The 20654-nt window shown below is 41.0% G+C and overlaps 2 protein-coding genes across 10 annotated transcripts in view; one reads left to right on the top strand and one right to left on the bottom strand.

Moving 5' to 3' along the window:
* Positions 1-20654, bottom strand: part of FARS2 (phenylalanyl-tRNA synthetase 2, mitochondrial) — a 572601-nt gene that overhangs the window by 286347 nt on the left and 265600 nt on the right. The window lies entirely within an intron of this gene.
* On the top strand, positions 652-4755 carry LOC307103877 (heat shock cognate 71 kDa protein-like). The gene has a single exon (XM_079778425.1). It carries the CDS (start codon positions 2576-2578, stop codon positions 3296-3298), a length of 723 nt encoding a protein of 240 aa, XP_079634551.1. The 5' UTR covers positions 652-2575; the 3' UTR covers positions 3299-4755.

The raw sequence follows: 20654 nt of genomic DNA, 5'->3' as shown, positions 1-20654 counted from the left end.
TTAGGGCACATGCCCAAGTTGGGGGCTCAATCCCCAGTGTAGGGCATGCAGGAGGCAGCCAATCAATGATTTTCTCTCATCAATGATATTTCTATCTCTCCCTCTCCCTTCCTCTCCCTCTCTCTTCCTCTCTGAAATCAATAAACATATATATTTTATAAAGCAATACAATTCAAAGGAAAAGTAAACTAATTAAATCTTGGAAAAAATTTTAAATGAGAAATCCAAGACAATGTTAATTTGGAAGGTATAAAGGCATAAACTGGGACGGTCCTGAGCAAACTGACATGTGTGTGGGTCACCCTTCAATAAACAACTGCTAAGAAAATGTGGCTCAGTGGTTGAGTGTTGACCTATGAACCAGGTGGTCACAGTTAGATTCCCAGCCCAGCCCAGCCGGGGTATATGCCCAGATTGTGGACTCGATCCCCAGTGGGGGGTGTGCAGGAGGCAGACGATCGATCATTCTTTCTCATCATTGATCTCTCTCTCTCTCTCTCTCTCTCTCTCTCTCTCTCTCTCTCTCTCTCTCTCCCCCCCCCCAATCCCCTCTGAAATCAATAAAAAATATATTTTAAAAAAGAAAATGTAATTGACATAGCCAAAAATCGCAGAGTGAGGACTTCCTAACTATAAGGCATATGTGAAGAGCTTCACAGGAACCACCTATTCAATGCCCCCAGTGAGCATAGCTATGAAATGGGTCTTGTTTCTTCAGCAGACTGATTTCCTTCCATTTTCTTAGTACAGAGCTGAGGAGCTCAAGGTCTCTGACAGAGACCAACCATCTCTCTCTCAGGGATTGGGATCTTGAGTATAACGTCACAGGGACAAACAGTGCTTTCTTTTAACGTCATTCAGTGGCACCACCTTGGAGGGGCTGTCCTAGATCCCAGCGCTACCCTGGTTGCTATCCTTGAGGACTCACTGTTTGAGTCCTCACTAATTCCATGAATTACTCAGTGTCCTTTTAATACATTCCAACCCCCCTCCTTTCCATTTAAGTTGCCACAATTGGTTTCTGTGGCTTACAACCAAAGCGCCCAGACTCCCTCAGAAATGAAATCGAGGTCTGTCTGTCTCCAACCTTAGCCACCACCTGTGCCAGACAGGCCCCCACTTGGCTTTGCCCTAACAGGAACACACTGGAAGGAAACAGCACAGACCTCTCCTGAGGAAGCCTCCACCTGAGCACCCGGCTTTGCCCCATTCTTGCCTGGTTCAGCTAGCCTTGATTTCCCCTGGGCTGTCCGGGAGAGACACTTTTTAATGTTCTATCTTCTTCCTCAAATCTTATTTAGTCTGCATTCTGCTTTACCAAAAGCACAGGCAGCTATAAGCAGCCTTGAGAAAAGCAGTATTTCTATGAATACTTTCTCAGCCTCCACATCAGCCTCTTTCTCAAAGATGCTGATGAAAAGGCAGTACCCAAGTGGCCAGAATTTCTCACTGTACCGCACACACTTTTCCAAGCTGGAGAAAATAAAGTTTCCTGGAGGAGGGGAGGGAGGAAAAGGGCAGCACAGCTGAATAGCAGAGAACTGGATCACATACCCAACAGGCTTTTTAAATGATGTCAAATGGCGAAACTGCTGATGCAAAGAATCATGTAAAAATTATATCTTCATAAAAAGACACATTTGCAAAGGACACTGCCTCTAAAATTGCTACCTCAGCATGGTACAACTGGCACTTACTTCTGCCAAAATTTCAGATGCCCCTTATAATCATTTATGCAGAGGGAAGAGAGAAGGCACTGAGAAGGAAACAAGCACACCGAGAAAGCTGAAAACCAACACAAAGTGAACAGGAAATATAGGTCATTGCTATACCCAAAGTTTAAGTAGCTAGTGACTACTGTTTGAGTCATCTTTAGTTTTTCAAAGTAAAAGAGCAACATATGATCTCATAATACATATTCTGGCACACAGAACTGGATAAACGGCTTTGTACCAGTTTTCTATTTCTGCATGCAATGACATCATCAAGCTAAAGGAACCAAACTGGGAGAAAATGATCCCAAAGTCTGAACTACAGCAAACACTGAGAACTCTATGAGGAACTTAGAGGAAGTGTGAATTTTCTACATGCATATTTTCTGAGTATATATAATTCAGAGCAGTTACCATAAATTACAATCCCTTTAACTCACTCATCTTATGGATGAATGTTGAGGCCCAGAGAGATTAATTGACTTGATCCAAGGTCACAAACCCAACTGGTGTAGATCTGATATCAGAAATCAAGCCTCCTAGTTCCATTCTCAACTACTCTTTCCTTTTCACCAAGTTGCCCTCGTTCACGTGAGTTAGGTCTAAAGAATTCCCACGTGATTGAACGTGGGGCCACCAGTCCCGGTCAGGTCTGTGTAAGCCTTGTGCACACACCAGCAACCATGTCTAAGGGACCTGCAGTTGGCATTGATCTTGGCACCACTTACTCTTGTGTGGGTGTATTCCATCATAGAAAAGTGGAAATAATTGCCAACGATCAGAGAAACCGAACCAACCCGAGTTATGTTGCCTTTACTGATACTAAGTAATTGATCAGTGATGCTGCAAAGAATCAAGTAGCGATGAATCCTACCAACACGGTCTTTGATGCCAATCGCTTGATTGGACGTAGATTTGATGATGCTGTTGTCCAATCTAACATGAAGCATTGGCCTTTCATGGTGGTGAATGATGCTGGCAGGCCCAAGGTCCAAGTAGAATACAAGAGAGAGACAAAAACCTTCTATCCAGAAGAGGTGTCATCCATGGTTTTGACAAAGATGAAGGAAATCGCAGAAGCCTACCTTGAGAAGACTGTTACCAATGCTGTTGTCACAGTAACTGCTTACCTCAATGACTCTCAGCATCAGGCCACCAAAGATGCTGGAACTATTGCTGGTCTCAGTGTACTTAGAATCATCAATGAGCCAACTGCCACTGCTATTGCTTATGGTTTAGACAAAAACGTTGAAGCTGAAAGAAACGTGCTGATCTTTGACTTGGGAGGTAGCACTTGTGATGTGTCAACCCTCACAATTGAAGATGGAATCTCTGAGGTCAAATTTACAGCTGGGGACACCCACTTAGGTGGAGAACACTTTGACAACCGAATGGTCAACCATTTCATTGCAGAGTTCAAAGGTAAGCATGAGAAGGATATCAGTGAGAACAAGAGGGCTATCTGTCGCCTTTGTACTGCTTCTGAACATGCTAAGCATACTCTCTCTTCCAGCACCCAGGCCAGTATTGAGATTGATTCGCTCTATGAAGAAATCAACTTCTATACCTCTATCACCCATGACTGATTTGAAGAGAAATAAACTTAACTAAGGAGGTAAAAGACATGTACTCAGAAAACTACAGGACATTAAAAAAAGAGATAGAGGAAGATATAGACATATAGAAGATATAGAAGAATATACTGTGTTCATGGATTGGTAGAATCAACATCATTAAAATGTCCATACTACCCAAAGCAATCCTTAGATTTAATGCAATCCCCATTAAAATACCAACGGCATATTTCACAGACCTAGAACAAACTCTCCAAAAATTCATATGGAATTAAAAAAGACCCCGAATAGCTGTAGCAATCTTGAGAAAGGACAAAGTTAGAGGAATCAAAATACCAGATATCAAGCTATATTACAAAGCCACTGTTCTCAAAACTGCCTGGTACTGGCACAAGAACGGACATATAGACAAATGGAACAGAACAGAGAACCCAGAAATTGACCTAAGCCATTATGCTCAATTATTATTTGACAAAGGAGGCAAGAGCACACATACAATGGAGTCAAGACAGTCTCTTCAATAAATGATGTTGGGAAAATTGGACAGATACATACAAAAAATAAAATAAAACCAGACCACCAACTTACACCATATACAAAAATAAACTCAAAATGGATAAAGGTCTTAAATGTAAGATGGGAAACCATAAAAATCTTAGAAGAATCCATAGGCAACAAAATATCAGACATATATTGTAGCAATATCTTTACCAATATAGCTCCTAGGGCAATGGAAACTGAGGAGAAAATAAACAAATGGGACTACATCAAAATAAAAAGCTTCTGCACAGCAAAAGAAACCATCAACAAAACAACAAGAAAGCCCACTGCATGGGAGAACATATTTACCAATGTTATCTCTGATAAGGGCCTAATCTCCAAAATTTATTGGGAACTTATACATCTTAATAAAATGAAGATAAACAATCCAATCAAAAAATGAGCAAAGAACTTAAATAGACACTTTTTGAAAGAGGACATACAGAAGGCCAAGAGACATATGAAAACATGCTCAAAGTCACTAATCATCCAAGAGATGCAAGTCAAAATGGCAATGCGATACCATCTCACACCTGTCAGAATGAATCAACAAATCAACAAATGACAAGTGCTGGCGAGGATGTGGAGAAAAAGGAACCATTGTGAACTGCAGGTGGAGATGTAGACTGGTGCAGCCACTATGGAAAACTGTATGGAGTTTCCTCAAAAAATTTAAAAATGGAACTCCCATTTGACCCAGTAATCCCACTTCTAGGAATATATCCCAAGAAATCAGAAACACCAATCAGAAAGGACATATGCACCCCTATGTTCATAGCAGCACAATTTACAATAGCTAAGATTTGGAAACAGCCCAAGTGCCCATCAGCAGATGAATGGATTAAAAACTATAATACCTCTACACAATGGAATACTACACTGCTGTAAAAAAATAAAATAAAAAAGAACTCTTACCATTCGCAACAGCATGGATGGACATGGAGAACATTATACTAAGCCAGTGGTTCTCAACCTTTCTAATGCCTCAACCCTTTAATACAGTTCCTCATGTTGTGGTGACCCCCAACCATAAAATTATTTTCGTTGCTACTTCATAACTGTAATTTTGCTACTGTTATGAATCGTAATGTAAATATCTGTGTTTTCTGATGGTCTTAGGCTCTACAGCAGCGGTTCTCAACCTGTGGGTCGCGACCTGTGGAACCGCTAGCAGGGTCGCCTGTTTACCATCAGAAAACACAGATATTTACATTACGATTCATAACAGTAGCAAAATTACAGTTATGAAGTAGCAACGAAAATAATTTTATGGTTGGGGGTCACCACAACATGAGGAACTGTATTAAAGGGTTGAGGCATTAGAAAGGTTGAGAACCACTGTACTAAGTGAAATAAGCCAGTTGGAGAAAGATAAATATCATATGATCTCACTCATTTGTGGAATATTATGAACAACATAAACTGATGAGCAAAAATAGATGCAGAGATAGAGAAATATCAAACAGACTGTCAAACTTCAGAGGGAAGGTGGGTGGAGGGTAGGGGGTGGGTAAGAGATCAACCTAAGGACTTGTATGCATGCATATAAGCCTAACCAATGGACACAGACACTAGGTGGGTGAGGGCATGTGCTGGGGAGTGGGGGTAGCTGGGGAGAAGTCAATGGGGGAAAAGGAGACATATGCAGTACTTTAAACAATGAAGATTTAAAACAAAGAATTCCCATGTGTGGTCTTCAACTCCCTAACAAAACCACCAAGGAAGTACCGCACAGCCTGGCTTGCTTCACCTTTTTCTACCCCAAAATACTTCACTCTGAAGAAAGGTGTTTGCCCCAAACTTGGGTTCCTTGGGGTTCACTTTGGCCAGAACCAGGTTATAGAACTGCCAGTGAAAACTTGGATGCAGCCCCAATTAATGCACATCTCACACAAAACTCTTTAAGAAGAAGGTGCTGCTTGCTTCATTGGAAATGCAGATGCCACATTTAAATTCTCGCATCCAGTACATTTCTGTCCCAGGTTCTCTCAACTTAATTGAGCAGCTCCTCTACTTAACTCAGCATTCTTAACCTTGTCTTCCTGCTGCTATCCTATTGTGAAAGACAGGAATTCAACCTGAGAAGTCACAAAGTGGTGGTAGAGTGAGAGCTGCTCTGAGGAGGGCTGGAGGAGTAGTTTAGGGTTAGGTTGCAGCAAGACAAAGACAAGTTTATTCTTTGTGGAAACTGAAAACAAAAACTACATTGATCATAAATCTAATTCAACAATCAACTCAGACTACTCTTTCCAACCAGGCAACTACTGAATGCCTCGTGTGGGTGTGTCACTCTGCTGTGAGGGACAGGAGACGAACAGGCTCCTCCCTCAAGCCATCTAAAGTCTAAAGAAGCACCAGAGTCAGATCAGAAGTAAAATAAGTGCCATCGGACTCATCAATCAGTGAACTTGGCTGATCTGTTTTTCACCTCGGTGTTTCTTTTCCCTGTTGGTGCTCTTGAGCAATGACTCTGAAAAATAAAGCAGTCCAAAGCTTGATGACAAAGGCAAAAAGAGAAAAATGCAGAGCCTAAAATCTCTACCACTGAAATAAACATATCACTTAAGATAACCTAGAACCAACTACTTTACTACCAAAGCAGGTTGTATTCCCAATTTAGAACTCTAAAATATTTTTTAAAAAGTAACCACTTCTTATCCTTTAAAATTTATTTTTAAAATATATTTTAATTATTTCAGAGAGGAAGGAAGAGGGAGAGAGAAACATCAATGATGAGAGAGAATCATTGATAGGCTGCCTCCTGCATGTCCCCCACTGGGGATCAAGCCTGCAACCCAGGCATGTGTCCAGACCGGGAATTGAACTATGATGACTTCCTGGTTCATAGGTCGACGTTCAACCACTAAGCCACACTGGCTGGGCTAAGATTTGTTTTAAATCCCATTCAGTGAAACTACAAGTAGTATCGAATTGTAACTCAACAAACATTTAAGCCCTAAACACCTCCAAAGAGATCCCATACCCCCTGGAGTCCCCAGCACAGCAGCTAAAGCAGATGGGTTTGACAGAGGTTTTATCCCTCTCCAAACTGGCTGTAGAGCTGTATAATTAGCTACATGATCCCTAAATTATAGCAGTTTGGGAAAAGGGGACAGAAAACTCTTTGTCTGTTCACAATGAACTATAATGTAAAATACTTAATTGGCTTCAGATGCTCTAGCTCCTAAAACAATGAAAGGTTAATGAATTACTTATTTGGAGTAAAAGAAAATAAATTAAGGGATTACACCTTTAAAGCAGACATTTTCTAAAATTCTACTTAAAATGATACTATGAGTAATAAGATTACCCACATCTGTAGCTCTCAATCAGAGTAACTTTGTGGAAATTGTAAGTAGTTTGAATGACACAACTGGCATTCACTTACAATGTTAATACCTTACTAGTCGATACAGGCTTTTTACTGAAGGTGTGAAATAATGTTTGGTAAAACATTTTGATTTCTATTATTAGGAAAAGAACACAATGTTCCTTTTACTCATTTTTCTGACATTTAATCCATGACAATCATTTAAGATACCATTTACTTTGTCCTTCATCTCGCATTAAGACTTTCACTCTCAATGGGCTTGGCAAAAAGGCCTGCTCTTCAAACCCCTCAAGACTCAGCTGATACCTGCCCGCCTTAGCATTGATTTCCTCCTCTACATGCACTAGGGACTCCAGGAAAAGGTATCGTAAGTTCAAACATTTTTCATTTCTAACATGGATTTGGTCATTTCAAATTACATTATCTATATATATAAAAGCCTAAGTGACCATCCAACCATTTGACCGTCTGACCGGTAGCTATAATGTGCAACGATCACCAGGGGGCAGACACTCAACGCAGGAGCTGCCGAGCTGCAGTGACTTGGCAGCTGCAGTTCTTGGGTGACGCACCCAGAACCAGAGAAGAGGGAGCCCGATTCTGGGACACGTCACCCGAGAATCGCCCTCTCACAATCCAGGATCCCTCGGGGGATGTCAGAGAGCTGGTTTTGGCCTGATCACCACAGGCCAGGCTGAGGGACCCCACCAGTACACAAATCCGTGCACTGGTCCTCTAGTATTATAATAACCACTACATTTACTGTTATGTTATGTAGCAAGAATGATGACACCATCATTCTTCTTAGTAGGAATTTGGAGTTTTTAAAATCTTCACCTTCAAGACTTCTTTTAACCTCTTAGTACTATTCTATAAGGGAATTATTCTTAATTTCATATTTCCATTAAACACCATTCAGTCCCGATATTAGAGTTTGGGCTGAATTGTGCACTGCCCATTCATATGTTGAAGTCCTAACCCTCAAATCTGACTGTATTTGGAGGTAGGGTCTTTAAAGAGATAATTAGGTAAACTGAGTTAGACCCACATCCAGTAGGACCAGTATTCTTATATGGAAAGATTAAGACTCAGGTCCAGAGGGAAGACAGAAAGACACAGGAGAGGACTCAGAAAAAACAACCCTTGCTCTCGCCAAGGAGCTTGGTTGGTTAGAGCATAGTCCTGATACATCAAGGTTGCAGGTTTGATTCCTGGTCAGTGAATGTACAAGAAGCAACCAATGAATGCACAAATAAGTGGAACAACAAATGGATGCTTCTCCCACCCGTTCTCTCTCTCTCTCTCTTAAATTAGTAAATAAAAATTTGAAAGAAAGAAAAAAAAAAACCCAACCCTGCTAACACCTTGATCTTGGACTACAAAACTCTGAGGAAATAAATTTGGTTTTTTAGCTACCCAGTCTGTGGGACTTTGTTACGGCAGCTCTAGCAAACTAATACACCCCTTATCACCTGTATGTCAAATACATTCCCAAACTCTTCCTACTTTGCTGAAAAAGATATTCTGAATGCTAAACATTTAATAAAATCTCACTTTTAATAATCTTAGACCTACTCCTATAACTCTAACTCCCAAGTCATCATCTAAAATCATCTAAGTAACAAATGACCCACTTGAACAATATGCTCTGCTACACAGCAACCAGAAAAACAACATGTTCAGAAACTGAATACCAAGTAGAGTGAAATTAAAAATTCCTCCTAAAAAGAAGATAGGAAGGAAAAGGAATACATAGTTTTACGTGGTATGGACAAAGTAATTGGGGAAAAAGTCAGCAGAGGAGTCAGCTGGTAGGGCAGGGGATCATAGTACTAAACCAGGTCATAGTAATTTGGGGGAGAGCAGTGTCACCGATGATTTTAATGAAATGATTTTTAAAGTATATTTTTATTGATTTCAGAGAGGAAGGGAGAGGGAAAGTTAGAAACATCAATGATTAAAGAAAATCACTGATTGGCTGCCTCCTGCACACCCCCTACTAGGGATTAAGTGGCAACCCAGGCATATGCCCTTGACTGGAATCAAACCCGGGACCCTTCAGTCCACAGCCCAACGATAATAGCCACTGAGCCAAACCAGCCAGGGCAAAATGAGTGTTTTGTTTTGTTTTTACATACAGAAAGGAGTGTTAGGAACTAAACATCAGGCCAAAAGAAATGTTTTGCCAAATTTAAGAACATGCAGAAAAGGCATGATCTTGAGAGAAACACAGTCTTCATGATATAATTATCATTGTGCTAAATTAAACAAACAAAGAAATAAGGACATACTGTCATGGGAAAAGCTTACTATTCTGGTAGCTTCTGAATATGCCATGGGTAGTCAAAAAGAATCAACTCCTTCTTTACATCTATTCTCACAGTTGATATTTCAATAAACAAGAAAACTGTTTCTCTTTCTTTTCTTCTTTGCTGTATTTTTGAGGCTATTTTGCTGCCATGTAGTATCTATTTAAGTACACAGAAAGTAACAAAGTTAAATTATAGATGAAACATGAAAATTAGAAGATACTTTAGAGGTTATCTCTGCCAACTGTTTATCTAAAAATCTACTGCCAATTCTTGTGATTTAAAAAAGCTACTAGATATTAAGCATGAGGTGGCTGGTTACAGATCTATATATGTCATTTATCCATGCTAGCTCTGGCTCCTCCTCCCACAGGTAAGTGGACAGTGGTTTTAGTATTGAATACACCCTATGCCTAGCCTATCTCAGTATCAAGGTATAACAAGTACCTAACTTTAGAACTTGCTGATTAAAGTAAAAAAATATAAAACCTGAATGCTTATAAGGTTCTCATTTCATTCATTCGTCATTCAATCATTTATCAAACACCTATTGAGAGTTTAAAATATGTCGGGCACAGGTCTATGCCCTAAAGATGCAATGGTTAAGAGAGCCATGTTCCTTGCCCTTGCAGAGCTGCAGTCTAATTTGTATAATGCAAATAGCATGAGGGTTTAAGTAAAAGTAATATCCAAGTTAAGGGCTGGTTAGCTGCTCAATTAGGGTCTAACAATGCTGCAATATGTTAAGAGGATCACTCTTCCAGTCCTTGTAATCCTCTTAGTTCAGTGCTCTGGGCAACCAGCTAACTAAGGCTGATACAGGAGTTGTAATCTACTTACCGGTTCTGCTTAGAGTATGAGAATTTAAATAAAAATCTCTTTCAGATTCCAAACAGTTCTATGTAGGTTTCTGCTCTTGATTACTTTACCTGGGAAGATAATTAATTTGGATGAGGCCAATTAAAAGTGACAAGAACTATCACCTCAGTATTACTGGTTTGATTCTGGATGAAACTGAACAGATGACCTCTGACCCAAATAAAAGGACAAATTTGGGATAAATACCCAAAGGCCTAAGGGTTTATGTCCCGTTAGAAACCCTTTACCCTGAATAGCATGCTTCCATTTTCTCTGCCTACCTCTGGATTATTTTTTTTTTCACCTTTTCATGTTTCCATTAGACTGGACCCCGGAAGCATCGACAGAACAGAGGCAGAGTTCACATTTCCAATTCACTTTTAATTATAGAAAACAGTTGGCGAAATATCCAAACCCCATGTACAATTTCTTCTGGTTCCACAGGGAGCACAAAGACTTACTGTGAGAGAATAAGAGAGAAAAATAATAAACTTAGAGAATTATGACAATGCAGAAAAGGAAAGAAAAGATGAAACAGGAAGAAAACTGACAAATTTACATCTGCCAGCTGGCATAAAAAACTAAAAATGTGCATTCTAATTTAAAGTGGCTACAATTTTTACTGTTTCTACAGTTTAAAACAGATTTTATTATTTGAGAGGGTAGAAAATGAAGGTGATGAAAGACAGGGAGGGAAAACAAGGTTTGCCACTCCTGCCAACCTTTGTCATCCGGAACTCATAGCCTCCCACAGGTAGTCATTTTAAGAAGTATGTTCCAAAGAGAAAAGCAATTACCCCTTAAATAGGCCAATATGGCCATTTGTTTGAAAGGGTCAAAAAGAAGGAAAAGATTAATCTGAACTATATGGAAGCAAGTAATAGAGTTATTCTCCCTTGCAATTTCCTCACCTAGCTTTCTTTTGACATTTTAAACCATTAGAATACCTTGAACACTTTAGCTTTAGGGGAAAAGGGTGGGGGAAGGCAAGAGAAAAAGGAAAATAATATATTCTCTTAGTATAGACCCGTGGTCAGCCAACTGTGGCTTGTGAGCCACATGCGGCTCTTTGGCCCCTTGAGTGTGGCTCTTCCACAAAATACCATGGCCTGGGCGAGTCTATTTTGAAGAAGTGGCGTTAGAAGAAGTTTAAGTTTAAAAAATTTGGCTCTCAAAAGAAATTTCAATTGTTGTACTGTTGATATTTGGCTCTGTTGACTAATGAGTTTGCCGACCACTGGTATAGACCATAGACTATGTTTGAAATTTCATTCATCAAACATGTGAACTCGGGCAAAGGAGACACTGGAAAAGTAAAAAAAGGATAAAATGCAAAAGGTACAACAGAGGGAACACCTGAAGTCGAAAGGATGGTAGTGGAGAAAAGAGAATTAACAGGCATGAACCTAATTCATGGTTTGTCCATCCACTAGACCAGTGGTCGGCAAACCACGGTTCGCGAGCCACATGCGGCTCTTTGGCCCCTTGAGCGTGGCTCTTCCATAAAATACCATGTGCAGGCACGCACGTACAGTGCAATTGAAACTTTGTGGCCCATGCGCAGAAGTCAGTTTTCGGCCTGGGCAAGTCTATTTTGAAGAAGTGGCATTAGAACACTCAAGGGGCCAAAGAGCCGTATGTGGCTCGTGAGCCGCGGTTTGCCAACCACTGCACTAGACGATCAGCCTCCCAAACATCTATCTACACTAATAAAAGAGTAAGATGCAAATTGACCATCCCTTCGTGACACCCACCAGCCAATCAGGAGTGGGTATGCAAATTAACCCAACAAAGATGGCAGGTTAATTTGCATACACAGGCCCCGAGCTGGGGGCAGGAAGCCTAGGTGACCACGCAGGCATTCCACACTGCCCCAGCCACTCTGGGCCTCTGGGCAGTGTGGGAAGGTGGAAAGGTGGTTCCAGGCTGGAGCGAAAAGGCAGTTCCAGCCGGAGCGAAGGCCGTGCTGGCAGCCAGGGGAAGGAAGGCCCATTATTGCACAAATATTTGTGCACTGGGCCTCTAGTCTATATATATAAAAGCCTAAGCAACTGTTTGACCATTCATCCGGTAACTATGACGCACACTGACCACCAGGGGGCAGACACTCAATGCACAAGCATGGAAACATGGAACAGACTGATGAATCTCAGAGGGAAGTGGGGAGGGCGGAAGGCAGAAAGAGATTAACCAAAGATCTTATATGCATACTAGAGGCCTGGTGCACGGATTGGTGCACTGGTGGGGTCCCTCGGCCTGGCCTGCAGGGATCGGGCCGAATCCATGCACTGGGCCTCCGACATCCCCCGAGTGGTCCTGGATTGCGAGAGGGTACAGGCCAGGCAGAGGAACCCCACCAGTGCATGAATCCATGCACTGGGCCTCCAGTATGAAATAAAGCTCTATAGGGCAAACCAAACTAGTTTGTTAGTATTAGTAAAAGGAAGACAGAAAGGGAGTGAGAACATGCCATCATCACAGAAATCCAGCAAGGGTGTCAATATGTGAAGCTTGATGAGAAGGGAAGTGGAGTGCCAGAAAACACCAACCAGAGTCCAGTCCTGTGGCTGTGCAGCCTCAGGCAGACTTCTTGAGCTCTCTGAGCCTTGTCTGTAAAATTAAGAATGGTTGAACTGTTTGATCACCAGGGTTTCTTCTGTCTTTTAAAAAGTTATGGTTCTAAAATCTAGAATTTTACTTTTTAAAATGTAATCTGATACAAATAGTAGTCACTAACTACTGAAACTTTGAGTATATTTCCTAAACCTTAAACTATCCCCACAAAGACAACTTGATACCACAGAAAAAGAATAAAGAGAAACAAAAAGTATTTATTCTATTAAAATTTTGTCATTTCATTTAAAAAAATTTGTCATTTCATTTTAAAAAGTGGTTCTTAAACGTTGTTCTGTACCAAGCACTATGCTAAGTGGTTTGATAAAACCTACTTTCAAGAATATTAAAATCTGACTAGAGAGATGAGGAACAAATGAAACAAATTAGAATTAAAAGCAACTATCTAATCTATATATGTAAAAGGCTAATATGCTAAGTGTCCATCCAGGTAATGACATCATGTAGCAATGCCTGGCTTTCTCTCCCTAGCGACTAGCCTCCTTGGAGTTTCTTAAGCCCAGGAACAGGACTTGCTTTATAGCCAGGTGGAAACATTTTACACTGTAACCAGATGTCTGTGAAGTGTTTTCCTGTCCCTCATCTCATTTGATCCTCACAGAAGTCCTGAAGTCAGTAGATAAGAGACTTGGTGGAATCATATTTTATTTTCATTAGCCAGAAAACAGAGATTTAGAAAGCTTAGAAACTTGAGCTGACTGAAAAGAAGAAATGGTGGACTTTGAAATGTCTTCAGGTTTTCTCACTGTGCAGGATATATTCAAACACTACTGCAGTTAAATATTTTACCCTGTTTTCCCTGCATTATCTACAATAATAATCTGCTTTGTGTTGATATTTATTGCTGTGTTGCTGACAATTACCTGAAAGAGAAGTTGGGGTGCTTCACTGGGTTAGAAAAGTTTAGCTACATCAGAAAGCAGGTCTAATTAAGCAAGTTTATTCTATATCTATAAAAGGCTAAGTTGACTCGCACATGTGTGATGCATATAAAGCTCTCGCTGGCACCAATTGCACGCATGTGTTTCAATCTGTCATTGTTGATCGTGAATTTGGTTGACACTTCTATTATAGAGAAAGGGAAAATGGTGATATTAAAATATTTCTTCTAATTAATTTCTTTCAAGGTGCATGAATCCATGTACCGAGTCACTAGTAGTTAAATAATAAGAGAGCAATATGTGGCTCATTTCAAAATGAAAAATATACAGAATTCAGGTCCACAGGAGAAAGAAAAACAAGAAGAGTAATTTATAGGTGGTTTTGTGAACCACTGAGACCACCTATAAGAAGATTAGAGACAAAAATTGAACCTATTCCACAAAGACACATTTTTAAAGTTGCAACCCTTAAAAGAGTGCGGACAGGACAGGAGAGTGGTTTGCTGAATTTAATGCAGTGCCACCTGGCTACAGTCACTAAGCAAATTATGTAAGTGGAAAGATTGCATGGAGAAAAAACAAATTGGTTTGGCAATATAGAATATATCAAATTAGAATAAAGCATCTTTTTTAGCCTACATTAATTTAGGCTCCAATTATATAACACAGACATTGAAATAATGAAATTACATAGCCCCAAATGCATTTAATAGTCACCAAAAAAGAAGAAGAAGCAAATACACTAATAAAGTTAACATAAATAACTGGAGTCAATGCTAAGATAAAGAAAAAAGTAACGAGTCACAAAAATAAAATAGAACAATATCAGGAGTTATAGTCCTATCTGTCTAAAATCTGTTAATCTTTTATTCCAATAGCACCTTGTCTTTCACAGTAAGGATGGAAGAGCATACAGAAACTTCTGCACATTAGTTATCAAAGACACCTCTGTATTGCCTTATCCCGCACAATACAGAATGCCCTTTCCTTACCCTGGCCATCTGGTAGACTACTACTAGCCCAATGTTACTCATCAGGAAGCCTTTCCTGGCATACCCAGGCAGAACTGACCTCGAGCTCCTAGAAGCTGCCTCTGTGCTTTGCACAGGCACTTCCTGCTGCACTCTACACTGCCACACTAGGATTGCAGGAACTATGTCTGACGCTCGAATTGGGAGCTCCTGAACTGTAGGAGTCTTGGTTTATTCATTTTCATAGACCTACTGCCTAACATTGTACCCAGAATATTGGTTTGATAAGTACTTGTTGAAGAAAAAATAAATCATAATTCATAGAAAATATGCCAAGGGCCATTTGGCATTTACAGTGTTAGTATAAATGCTTAACAGAAAGTAGAATCAAAATAAATATTTGCTGATATAATTCTATTGCTCGAAGAATTTAAAATTGTGCTTAATATAAAGCTGTGAGGAAATACTTAAACAAGACTAGCAGTAAATAGTAATATTGTACTAATGTTTGCATAATACATTTTACTTTTTCAGAGTTTACCCTTTGGTTCATCTCTTGAAGCAGGAAAGTCAGGATGTACACTGTCTTATCAAATTTTTACAACCACCTAATGAGAATTCTGCTAATCTGACTAAAGACCACTGTCCTAGAATTACCTGCTTCTTACACTTACTTTTAAGGTGTTAAAGGAATACTATTATTGTCATGATTTTGAACGTACAAAAGCAGTGAGTGTTAAAGGAACTCGTGAGAAAGAAGATAAGATCATGATAGAAACAAAAATTAGGGATGATTGTAAACTATGAATCAGGTAAGAAAACGATGGATAGTGCATGTGTTTATGAAATGAGACAGATGATAGGAGGAGAAATTCCAAGGATAGAGAAGGAATCATGCAACACGAAAAAAGTACTGTGTTTATGCAATCCTATATAATAAAGAGGTAATATGCAAATTGACCATCACTCCAACACACAGGATGGCCGCCCTGATGTGGTCAAAGATGGCTGCCCCCACGTGAACACAAGATGGCCACCACAAGATGGCTGGCAGAAGAGGGCAGTTGTGGGCGATCAGGCCAGCAGGGGAGGGCAGTTGGGAGGGACCAGGCCTGCAAGGGAGGACAGTTGGGGAGGGCAGTTAGGGGTGACTGGGCCGGCAGAGGAGGGCAGTTGGGGCCAACCAGGCCAGCAGGGGAGGGCAGTTGGGGAGGACCAGGCCTGCAGGGGAGGGCAGTTGGGGGGACCAGGCCTGCAGGGGAGGCAGTTGGGGGCGACCAGGCTGGCTGGGCAGAGCAGTTAGGGGCGACCAGGCTGGCAAGGAAGTGCAGTTAGGCATCGGTCAGGCTGGCAGGGGAGTAGTTAGGGGGTGATTAGGCTGGCAGGCAGAAGCCGTTAGGGGCAATCAGGTAGGCAGGCAGGCGAGCAGTTGGGAGCCAGCAGTCCTGGATTGTGAGATCCAGTGGGATCGGGCCTAAACGGGCAGTCGGACATACCTCGAGGGGTCCCAGATTGGAGAGGGTGTAGGCTGGGCTGAGGGACACCACTCCCCCCCTCCCGTGCATGAATTTTGTGCACTGGGCCTCTAGTTCTCAATAATTGGCAAGAGACAAGAGAAGTGATTAATGTTAAGGATTTTGAGTGGTGGCTAGCGAATTAGCTGCAATGGTGCATGGTTATTAACTCATTGTCACTCCAGGAAAAGACAGGGAGATTGAGAACTTATGGCCAAGTGTGGTCAAAATGCTGCTATAAAATATTATTGTAAGACCTACTTAATTCTGCTCAGCAACAAACAGGCCATGTAGGTAAGGATTCTCATGTCCTGTGGAGACAGTGCAACAGATTTTCAGGCGAAATGTTTTACAAAATGACAAGCCAGTTTTTAAAATGGACAAAAGTAAGAATAGACACTTCATAAAAGAAGATAATACAAATGGCAATTAAAAACATGAACAGATGTTCAACATCACTAGTCATCATAAAAATGAAAATTAAAAACAATGAGACATCCCTACACACCTACTAGAATCACTAAATTTAAAAGACTGACAATGTCAACTGTTGCCAAAGTTATAGAGAAACCAGAACTCTCATCGTACTAGTGATCTATCGCTGTCTAGCTAATTATCTCAAAAACTTAGCCGCTTAAAACAACAAACATTAATTCTCTCACACAGTTTCTGATGGCCAGTAATCCAACAGCAGCTGAGCTGCATAGTCCTGACTCTGGGTCTTCCAAGACTGCAGTCATCTGGAGGTATAAATGGGCTGGAGTATCTGCTTCCAACCTCACTCCCATAGCTGTCAGTAGGAGGCATTGGTTTCTAATTGGCTGTTGACCAGAAGCCTCAGTTCCTCACAAAGTGGGTCTCTGCATAGGGCTGCTTACAACATGGCAGCTGGCTTCTCCCAAAGTGAGTGATTCAAGAGAGAGTAAGCAAACTATCAAGATGAAAGCTGCATTGTATTTCACAGCCTAAGCTCGGTAGTAACAAACCATCATTTCTACTGATCACTAAACCAACCCTGACACAATATTGGAGGTCAGAACTTCAGAAAGTGGGGATCACTGGGATCATCTTGTAGGCTGGGTACCACAATCATATATTGTTGGTGGGAATACAGACTGGTAAATCACATTAGAAAAGAATATAACGTACCTTATAAATTTAAACATACTGTTACCAAATGATCCTTCTTTCACTTTCAGTCTTATTTATTCAAGAGAAAGGAACAAATGTGTCCACACAAACCTGTATACATGGGTGTTCAATGCAGCATTATACATGATAGTCCCAAATTGGAAGCAATCCAAATGTTCACCAGCAGACAAATAAACGAATTGTGATATATCCACTCTATACATTACTACTCAGCAATTATAAAGAATAAAATATTAATACATTCAACATGAATAAATCTCAAACACTTTGTAAGTGAAAGAAAGTGCCATATCTGAGTCCACTTCTATGAAATTCTAGGAAAGGCAAACTATAATGACAGAATCTATATCGATGATTGCTTGAGGCTGGAGCAGGGAGAGAGGAAAACTGCAAAGGGCTATGAGGAAGCTTTCTAGGGTGAGGGAACTTTGTATATCTTGCCTGTGGTAGTTATATGATTGTATATACTTACCAAAATTCATCAAACTGCACACTTGAAATGGATAAGTTTTATTTTATGTTAATAATGCCTTAATAAAAAATACTACCATTATGTGCATGACATTATTATATGCTTCTCAACTCCAAAGAAAACAACAGGAATCCATTAAAATGTACAAACTTTTATAATCTACTAGATGTCCGGTGCACAAAATTCGTGCACAGGAGGGGGGGGAGGGTCCCTCAGCCTGGCCTGCACCCTCTCGCAATCCAGGATCCCTTGGGTAGGGTCCCTAGCAGTCGCCTCCTTCTGCAGGAGACAGGTGTGGGGTGTTCACTTGGCTGACCTGGGCCTCCCTCTGTGGCCATCAGCCAGGTGGCCTGGGCCTCCCTCTTTGGGGCGATTGATCGTGGAGGACCCCCCCCCACCCCGATCGATCGCCCTGCCCACCTGGCCAGGGCTCCACGATCAGTCACCACAGACAAAGGCTCCGAGCGCCCACCTGGCCGGGGCTCCGCGATCCATCAGCACGCAGAGGGAGGCCCTGCCCACCCGCTGCAGCGCTGCCAGCAGGGTAGCCTGAGCCTTCCGGCCGGGGCTCTACCATCAATCACCCCCATCAATCACCCCCGCAGAGGGTGGCCTGGGCCTCCCTCTGCAGGGCGATCGTGGGGCGATGGCTGGGGCCCCCCGACTAACTGCATCACACCTGCCTTGGCTGGCCTGGCACCAGTGCATGTCATAGCATGGTCGTCTGGAAGGTCATCCGGATGGTCGTTCTGCTGTTCGGTCGTTCAGTTAATTACCACATTATGCTTTTATTATTATACATTTTTTTCAGATATAAGTTCAGTATACAGAAAATGCAAAAACATTTTATATGCCATCAATGACTAACCAAAAAATCAAATTTAAGAGACTAATGAATAATAGGCTTATCTGGAAATTAATGTAAATTACAAGAGAGAATTACTTCCTTAACCAGAAGTAATGGCATCATAAATAGCGAGAAGGAAATAGATGGAAGCCATATTACACAGGCTGAACTGATTGAATTTGTTAGCTGATTGGAGGTGAAGGCAGATCAAAAGAGACACTCAAATATGACTATTGGGAGGATTATGATACCATTAAAATATCAAATGTCTCCTTCCCAGTGGGGCATCTGCTGACTGTGCTTTTAAACAAAAATACCCTCACCTACCCCTCTAATCAGAACTTCCTATCTTCCTTCCCTGCTTCATTTTTCACTATATCATTTACGATCGGATAACACTAGACACTAGTAAAATATATTTAATTTACTCATGCATTTGTTGACTGTCTACTCCCAGCAGACCATGACCTCCACAAAGGTTTAGTTTTATCCTGTTTTAGTCCCTGTTATTCAGTACCTAGAAGAGTACCTACTACACAATAAGAGCTCAATAAATATTTACTAAATGGATTGAATAAAAACATTAAAAGAAATTTAAAAATCAGGAAAACAAATGGGTGTGTTTCAGGGGAGCAGGAAGAGATGATGGAATTGATTTTAGATATGGAGAGTGTAAGTAATTTACCAGCTAAAGAAGAGCAAAAGCTGTGAGAGAAGTGGGGGTAGTGATTTTCCCAAAGACAATGGCTGAAGCTCTACAAAAGCATGAAATCTCCAAGAGGCACTACAAATTCCACAGCTAAACTCCTATGCTCCCTTGAACTTGCTCTCTCTCAACAAAGGGATCTGTGGCAAACAAAAGTCTCAAACATTTTCTTCACTGTGCTATACAAGTATTCATCTCTCTGAAGATAGACATATTACACACTTTGTAATGATGACTGCTTATTGTCATACTTATTACAGAGTAAATAATTATGTCAATGGAATCAATTTAAACACATGAGGTTAGTAGAATATCTAGACAGTGTACTGGTAGACTGTAAACCTCCTAAATCTATTTATTTATTTATTTATTTATTTATTTATTTATTTATTTATTTAATTTTATTGTTTATGGTATTACAAATAGTAGTACATATGTTTCTCTTTTTATTTCCCCCACTGACCTCCTTCCCCCCCCCCGCACTTGCCCTTGTGCCCCCCCCCCCGCCCCCAGTGTCTTGAGTCTGTTGGTTGTGCTTATATGCATGCTAACTCTTTAAGCCCGGATAGACAGGTATTTAATATACAGAAAAGCAGAGAAAAGGCTCTGCACAGGAAGTGAATCACAGCCTGACCAAATATGGCCTTTGAGTATCATCACGAAAATATGGCTGCATGTCTGTTCTTGAAGCTCAAGCATTTCAACCAGTGTTGTTGCAGGGAAGATTGTGTAGAGGTGTGGACAGGATTCAGAGGGAGAATTAAAGAAAGGTCAGAGCATAACACAAAAGCTAATGATTAACTCCAGGGCATAGGAAAAAACATATTCCCAGGACACAGTTGAGGCTGCTTCCTAAGAAAGTCCTAAAGAAAGTCTCCTCAAGCATGATAAGCACTGCCTTGAGGAGAGAATATCCTCCAGAATAAGCACTGTCCTGGAGCCCGAGACAACGCTTGACAACATGCAATATATGGAGTCTGATTTACTCGTTCAGTATTTACTGAGGCTTATCAGGTGCCACATGGCGCACATGCCCTAATGAAGTTCAACTGACATAAACCAGCAAAGGTCCTGGGGAGGCTGATGATGCTAGGACTCAGAAAAGCAGGGTCTGTGGAACACCAAAGGGACGTAGAACAATCTAGTCAAACAC

Source organism: Cnephaeus nilssonii (genome assembly GCF_951640355.1).
Source record: "Cnephaeus nilssonii genome assembly, chromosome: 7".
NCBI lineage: Eukaryota > Metazoa > Chordata > Mammalia > Chiroptera > Vespertilionidae > Cnephaeus > Cnephaeus nilssonii.
This window is presented reverse-complemented; position numbering and strand designations above follow the sequence as displayed.

What these genes read in the sequence shown, in the direction of transcription:
- LOC307103877 (XM_079778425.1), top strand. Translation starts at nt 2,576, where the DNA reads ATGAATCCTACCAACACGGTCTTTGATGCCAATCGCTTGATTGGACGT.